The 8586-nt window shown below is 36.6% G+C and overlaps 1 protein-coding gene across 1 annotated transcript in view; it reads right to left on the minus strand.

Annotated features, from left to right (window-relative positions):
• Positions 1–1865: 1865 nt before the first annotated feature.
• Positions 1866–8586, minus strand: part of Naaladl2 (N-acetylated alpha-linked acidic dipeptidase like 2) — a 1189909-nt gene continuing 1183188 nt past the window's right edge. Inside the window, exon 15 of the mRNA XM_026789752.1 lies at positions 1866–2064. Within this exon, the coding sequence (XP_026645553.1) occupies positions 1866–2064 (199 nt within the window). The remainder of the gene's footprint in view (positions 2065–8586) is intronic.

Raw genomic sequence — 8586 nt, forward strand, 5'->3', positions numbered from 1 at the left:
AGCATTCTGTCACCCCTTTTCTGCTCATCTCTGCAGACTATGGAATAGAAACAGGGCCAGGCAAGCAGTACCTAGTCCCTTGTGATGCCTTCCTATACACATTCAGCAGTGTGGAAAACATTCTCAAACAAGTATGTTCAACATAATTACATTAAGTAAGTACATTAAATATACTAAAAGGTAGTTTAATTTTTCATATAAAAATGTTCATACATAGGCACTTCAGATGAATATGTGTTTCTGCCTGAATTATGTAGCATATTGTTCCAGTTATATGCTCTGAGCATACAATCATTATTAATGGTGGGAAGAACTGCCCCTTATAAATCATTTACTCAATGATGGTTAATTCTTTTCTCTCAACTCCAGATTTCTTTTAAACTAACCTTACTTTATTCAAAAGAAGTAAAGTCCTAGACAAACAAAGATAGTTACAACATTTTCCTCTCCATGTGTAATGCCAATTGTTTCAGGATTAAAATGTGTAGAGAATGTCATAAGAAATATTTTCATGGTCTACTCTCAAAGGAAAACTGCATTACACAGTATGAGAAGAATATTTTAAAACAAATGTGTTGACAAGGTAGGGTAAAAGCTTTGCTTTTCCATCACCAGGAAGAATGTTTTTGTTTGAAGGGATATGGACTGTGGAGCTTCTGACTAACAATGCCCAAATAAAAGGTCCATCTCTTACATGAGAGACAAAGGCTCTGAAGCACTTAAATTTTTGATACCATAGTGGCATGCCTATTTGCTGTTTTTATCTTAGCCACTATGAAGGAAAATAAAGGAGGAAATGATAAATTTTCTTCTTGTATTTAGAATATTTGTTGACAAAAACCGACATCTCTTTCATAGTAGGGCTTTTTTGGGGGCCAGTAATTTACTACTGGCAAAAATAACACATGTATTTGATGATATCTTGGATTTTCAAAGAAAAACTGTGAGATTTTTCCAATATTGTTATGCAGTATTCTGTTAAAATCACTTTATAGCAAGAGATTGTGGGAACGATGTAAGGAGGGACAGCCATGTGAGATGCCCTCCTGTAGCCTATTCCCTGCTTCCGTCATTCCATCAAAAACCACAGAAGGGAAAGGAAGGAATGTGCTGTCCCTTGTCAATGCACATCACTCCTGAAGTTCACATATCATCAATTGAGGCAATTTTAAGATTTTCAAAGCTTGTAGCCTTAGGAAGAATTTGCATTTAAATTGTTCTCTCCAGTTTCTTGAGAGTTTCCCCTATGGAATGTTTATGGCTCTTTTTTTCATTAGTACTTACAAAATTCAACTTCATAACCAGTGCATTACTACATCCAGTTGTGTCAAGAAAAGGAACTTCATTTTATAAAATAGAAACATTCAAAGTGGTTCTGAACATCAATCCCTCATTCAAAATGCATTACTTCTTCATATTGAACAGTTACTTGAATATTTATCTGAAAACTTTTCAGGTCTCCATGTCTAACATAGAAACTCAGTCACTGGAGATTTTATTAGAGAGAATCCTGGCATTCCTCCACATTCTGTCCACAGCAATGGTAATGCCAAGAATATCTTAACCCCCTCAGAAGCTTTTTATTTACAAAAATACAGCATATTTCTCTGCAATAGATAAATCTTGGGTATTATTTCAATAATTGCTGTTATATACTAAAATGGGAATATAAAAATATTTAAAATGTGCAAAATGTTCTTTCTTATGTACATTTAAAAATATGCCATATAATAGCTTTAAAATTGGGGTAAAGTTTTTGATCACACACACACACACACACACACACACACACACACAATACCTGGTCAATTTAGAGATTTTGTTTTTATACTTGTAAACAAACTTTTAAAATGCTGTGTATTTTCTCAGTTCTTTTCAACCAAGACACTCTCAAACACATTCAATCCTGCTTTGAGGAAAACTTGAGCTGAATGGATGCTATTCAGCACATCGGACAGGGTCTCTTGAATGGTCTCATTTGAGGCCAGCGAACTGCACTGCTCCCAAGCCTCCTTGATGATGGAAAACTGCCTTGTCTTCGCATCAAGATGATACAGGATGTTTCTAAAAGAAAGATGGAATACGTAAATGTTTTATGCACAATTATATTTCCATATCAAAACCTTGTCAGAAATAATGTCTACAAAATAACGAAGAAATTTTTAAAATGCAGCATTGCTATTTTTCAAACTATAATGATTGAATGCACAGAGATAAAGTTCATTTGTAGAATCAAAAGTCATCAGGCAGTGTATGCTTCCTGATTGAAGCAGACAATGCTATCTCATATCATAAAGGGGTTTTACAAAATTTTAAGTGAGACATTTGCAAAGCTTCTAGAGCTAATTACAAGAAAATACATGAGGCAGAGGTATTAAATGATACCACACTGTATCTTAGCGCATTATTGGCTATGGAAAAAATGAGTCAGTGCATTTTACAACAAAAAGGAGAATTTGTAAAGCCTTAACCTACAGCAGAGACTTTCTGGATCATAGCCGAGCAGCACATTGGGCTAGACAATCTTTTACTGCAGTAGCTGCCCCATGTACCATTGGCATCTTGGACTAGATATCTGTAATTTCCATCTGGTAATGTTTAGTTTTATTTAGGTTACTTGCCACAATGTAAAATCACCTGGTAAGAGAGTTGTAATAAGGACTTATCTGTTTCATGCTACTCTTTGGCCATGTCTGTGGAAGGATTGCTTTCATTACGTATACTGATATGGGAATGCCCAATCTTCTGTGGAACTCAGCATATGCTGATTTAGGTGTTTCAAGTTCTTGTCTTCTTGACAACTCAGTGCCGGATATTAATATGTAATCCTAATATGAATGCTTTCTTGCCAGTGTTACTTTTTGTGAGCGTATTTTATTATAGCAACAGAACTGACACTAGGACTCCTTTATTTTTAAGAAAAAAATATCTTAAGAGTTTCCCATAATATTCCTAACAGAGTAAAAATGTCTCCAACTGCAAATAAAGTGTTATGTGTGAATTTTTCTTTAAAATAATTTGAATGGAAAGTGGAGACTGGGATTACAGACAGTATATAAAGAATAACATTGACTCTTAGTAAATAACCGCTGAACCTGAATAATAAGATTACATTATTTTTCTTTCATATGAAGTTAATCTATAATATCTTTTTATAGTTTTGGATTGTGTATTAGACATTTTCTTATCATCTAGATAAATGCCTAAGAAAAAGAAATTGAGTATGGTAAGTCTAACGGTCCTTCATTCATTAATAGATAGAAGTATTTAGTCAGAAAGCTACAAGGCTTTACATAGCTTGACATTGAAATTTTGTATGCCAGAGTTGTGGGACTAGAGTGAGCTACAACTACAGCCCTTTTAGACCAAGAAAAGTAGACTAAGCTCATCGTTTGCAAGAGGAAGCCAATGCAAGTTTCTAAACATAAGAGAATGGGGATAGATTTTATTTTTAAAACAATGTTGGAGAACAAGAGACCACTTTGATAGAAAAGTGTTGAAATCACACTTTGACAATAGTTGAGTTTGAGAAATTAGAGAGATGGCTATTTATCTCTAATTTATAGTTCTCCTAGCCATTAAGTTCACAGCAATGAAGTTCTAGATTGCTGTTTCCTTCTTTGTCCATGGTTCTGTACAGCAAAGGACACTGTCACTAAGACAAAAAGGCAACCCACTGACTGGGAGAAGATCTTCACCAACCCTGCAACTGACAAAGGTCTAATCTCCAAAATATATAAAGAACTCAAGAAACTAGACCGTAAAAGGCTAATCAACCCAATTATAAAATGGGGCACTGAGCTGGACAGAGAATTCTCAACAGAAGAAGTTCAAATGGCCAAAAGACACTTAAGGTCATGCTCAACTTCCTTAGCGATCAGGGAAATTAGAGAAGCATCACCTTTCATGATAGCCACAAATAGCATAAAATATCTTGGGGTAACTCTGACCAAGGAAGTGAAAGATCTATTTGACAAGAACTTTAAGTCTTTGAAGAAAGAAATTGAAGAGGACACCAGAAAATGGAAGGATCTCCCTTGCTCCTGGATTGGGAGAATCAACATAGTAAAAATGGCAATTCTACCAAAAGCAATCTATAGATTCAATGCAATCCCCATCAAAATCCCATCAAAATTCTTCACAGATCTGGAGAAGACAATAATCAACTTCATATGGAAAAACAAAAAACCCCAGATAGCCAAAACAATCTTATACAATAAAGGATTGTCTGGAGGCATTACCATCCCTGACTTCAAACTCTATTACAGAGCTACAGTATTGAAAACAGCTTGGTATTGGCATAGAAACAGAGAAGTCGACCAATGGAATCGAATAGAAGACCCTGACTTTAACCCACAAACCTATGAACACCTGATTTTCGATAAAGGAGCTAAAAGTATACAATGGAAAAAAGAGAGCATCTTCAACAAATTGTGCTGGCAAAACTGGATGTCAATCTGTAGAAGAATGAAATTAGATCCATATCTATCACCATGCACTAGTTTAAATTTCTCCTTGTAATTAATGATTACCTTTTCTTCTCATCCTCACCAGAATCTGTGCTATTTGTTTTTTTTTTTAAACAATGGCTATTTAAAATAAAATGACACAGAAACTCACAATTTAAATTGTGCTTATATACACTGAGCATTTAACAACATATTTGCTGGCCATCTCTGTTTCATCTTTTAAGAACTATCTGTGCAGATCATTGACTTATTTGTTCATTATGTATGCCTATATATTTTGCAGTTCATTATATATCTTAGATATTAACCCTTTAACTGACGTATAGTTAATATTTTCTCCCATTCTATAAGCAGTAGACAGATAATTTTGTTATGTAAAGACTTTTAATTTAATGTAATTTTATTAGAAAATTCTCAGAGCTCTTTCCTTATTGTTGTTTAAGTCAATAATGTGTAATCTTTAATATTAACCAAAACATTTCTCAATTCTGACTCTCTTGTTTGATGAATGAGACTCTCTGCCTTGTTTTAATTTGCGTTTCCCTGCTGGGGAAGTATTTTGAATATTTTTCCATTTGTACTCCATCTTTTGAAAACTATCTTTTATTACCACTTTCATTAATCTGATTATTTAATTTCTTGGTATTCATTATATTTGTGTGGAGGCCATGAAAGTAGACACACAGAACTTAGAGAACAAGTGGGATTAATGGGAAAGAAGATAGGAGGATGGAGCTGTTAATATACAAAATACTAGAATAAAATATCTTTATGAGTTACATCACTATTTACAACACAAGTTCAACAGTTACAAAGACAAGAGAAAAATGATTTGAGTGCAAAACAACCCCACATTCAAAACCTTCAGTTATTATGTCTTTTTGAAACAAACTTGGCATAATATTAGTTAAGTAGAACAGTGCAATTAAATTCAAGACTCAATTTTTACATGTGCCAACTATTTCTTAGATGGGACATAGATGGAAGCTACAGAGTGGAAAATGTACCGTGAGACATGTTCTGGCAAGAGCTCACCTAGAGGACAGGGTCTCTGCAGCTCCCCTAAGAACAGAGGAGCAGCACAAACTACCTTTGCCATTGGTACAATGCCCCTGTCTCATTTCCCAGCCTAGTGGCCTGAAATGCTTATTTTCCCACTCTGGCTACAGATTTTTGCTACAGATGAAAATCATGTTATATAGTCATATTCAGAAAATATGATTGTGGGTCTTAATTCAGCCCCAAGACACATCAGTTCCCTTAGTGTAAGATGAAGTGGATATATCTCTAGTAGTAGTAAACCTTCTACATGGAAATTTATCTTTTTTCCCATAGTATTTTATAAACTTAAGGTAATTAAAAAAAACATTCATGTGGTGGTGGTGAATGCCTTTGAATCCAGCACTCAGGAAGACTGTCAGGCTGTGTGAGTTTGAGCCAACCTGGACTATAGAGTAAGTTACAGGACAACCACCAAATTCCATTCCCTGGCCCCAAAGTCTTATAGCCATATGATAATGGAAAAATGCATTAAATGCAACTTCAAAAGTTCCCATAGTCTATAACAGTCTCAAATTTAGGCGTATTTAAAAGGCCAAAGATCAAAGTTTCTTCTGAGATTCATACAATATCTAATCTCTAATAAAATCCAAATCAAAAAGCAGATCACATACTTCCAACATATAATGGGACAGGATATGCATTATCTTTCCAAGACATAGGAAAAGAAGCATAGTGAATACATATTGTACCAAAGCAAACCCAAAACCATCAGGGAAAGCCCCAAACTCTGAATCTCCATTTCTGATATGTAAGTGCTTTTCAGACATCCAACTGCTTTGAGCTTTGTAGTTTGCAACCTACTTCTTTATCTTGGGCTGGTTTCACTCCCTGCTAACAGCTCTCCTTGGCAGGTATTCCACAGCTCCTGCATCTCCAATATCTTGCGGTCACCAAGGCAATCCAAATTTCATTTTCACAGCTTCACACAATGGCATATGTAAGGCCTTCATACAGGGACATCCCTGACACATATCTAGCAACAGGGACTTTTCTTAGTTACAAAGAAAGATTCCATAACCCCTTTATTCTATCCTTTTCTGTAAAGCCAGAACCATGTGGCTGAAGATGCCTAGTTATGCTGCTTCTTGGGGCTGGAATGTGGCCCCGTTGTTTATTATATTTTCAACAGCTTTCTGTTTTCAATAGTTTCCTTCACTGCCTAAGTCTGGCTGTCCTAAAACTCAGTCTGTAGACCAGACTGATCTTAAACTTAGCAATTTGCCTTTTCTGTCTCCTAAGCGCTGGTACTAAAGACATGTTCCACCAGGCCTGGACATAAGCCTTTCTTGAATTCATTTTCACAAGTAGGAAGCTTAGTTTGATGGGATCTTTCCCTGAGGTCAGCAATTCCGTTATTCCATTTCTTTATCTGTTTATCACCTTGAACACTGGACTTAGCTCCATTCCATTTCCTGGTGCTCCTTTTCTCCTCAAATTTCGCATTTTGTATTTTTACTTGCTCATCTTGGTTCATTTCATTATAAATCTTCATTAGAGGAATAACCACATGGAAAAATCTATACTAGGCTGTTTTGAAAGTTCCTTTGTCAAGGGAATCAAAACAAAGCTCTTCACTTTAGCTTCAAACAGACCTTTCAAACAAAGACAAAAGCAGCCACATTCTTCATCACAATATCACAAGAATTATCTGTAGGCCACATACAAAAATTCTTTTCCTCTGAAAGGTTTCAAGTCAGGCCACAAACTCAAATCACTGTCAGCAACACTCTTCAATATTCCTATTGGTATGGCTCATTAAGCAATAGTTAAAGCATTCCAATGCTTTCCTAACACAAAGAACCACAAGTCCAAATTCATATGAACAAAAACATGATCAGGTATATCACAAAAATACCCCAGTCCCTGGTAACAAGTTCTGTCTTAGTTAGGGTTTCTACTGCTGTAAAGAGACATCATGACTATGCAATTATTATATTTAATTGGGGCTGGCTTGCAGATTCAGAGATTTAGCTGATCATCTTCATGTTGGCATGCTGGCAGAAATGGTGCAAGGGAGCTGAGAGTTCTACATCTTGATGGGTAACAGCAAAAGCAACTGTGTGTGCCATGCTTAGTAAATTGAACATATGAGAGCTCACAACCCACTCCTATAGTAACATATTTTCTACAGCAAGGCCATAGCTACTCTGACAAAACCACAGCTAATAATTGTGTAACCCCTATGGGGGCCATTTTCCCTCAAACCACCACACCAAACCTTTTAACAAACTGCCAAATAAGATTGTGAACCTGTCTACCATTATAGGTTAATAAATGTTTGAGCATCCTCCTGAATATTAACCTTCATCAGGCAATGAAAGGAGACAGAGACAGAGACCCACACTGGAGCACTGGACAGAAATCTCAAAGTCCAAATCAGGAGCAGAAGGAGAGAGAGCATGAGCAAGGAACTCAGGACCTTGAGGGGTGCACCCACACACTGAGACAATGGGGATGTTCTATCGGGAACTCACCAAGCCCAGCTGCCCTGGGTCTGAAAAAGCCTAGGATAAAACCGGACTTGCTGAACATAACGGACAATGAGGACTACTGAGAACTCAAGAACAATGACAATGGGTTTTTGATCCTATTGCACTTACTGGCTTTGTGGGAGCCTAGGCAGTTTGAATGCTCACCTTACTAGACCTAGATGGAGGTGGGTGGTCCTTGGACTTCCCACTGGCCAGGGAACCCTGATTGCTCTTTGGGATGACGAGGGAGGCGGACTTTATTGGGGGAGGGGGAGGGAAATGGGAGGCAGTGGCGGGGATGAGATAGAAATCTTTAATAAATAAATTAAAAAAAGAAAAAAAATAAATGTTTGAGGTTTTAAATATGTGCTGATTGACTAATCTACTATACACATAGCAAATAATTAAACTGCCCTGTTTGTGTGTGTGTGTGTGTGTGTGTGTGTGTGAGATGGAGGAAGGTCATTGGTTAAATAAAAAGAAACTGCTTCGCCCTCATTGGTTAGAAGATAGGTGGGAGGAGTAAACAGAACAGAACGCTGGGAGGAAGAGGAAGTGAGGTCAGACTCGACAGCTCTCCTCTC

The sequence above is a fragment of the Microtus ochrogaster genome, chromosome 1, assembly GCF_000317375.1.
Source record: "Microtus ochrogaster isolate Prairie Vole_2 chromosome 1, MicOch1.0, whole genome shotgun sequence".
Taxonomy (NCBI): domain Eukaryota; kingdom Metazoa; phylum Chordata; class Mammalia; order Rodentia; family Cricetidae; genus Microtus; species Microtus ochrogaster.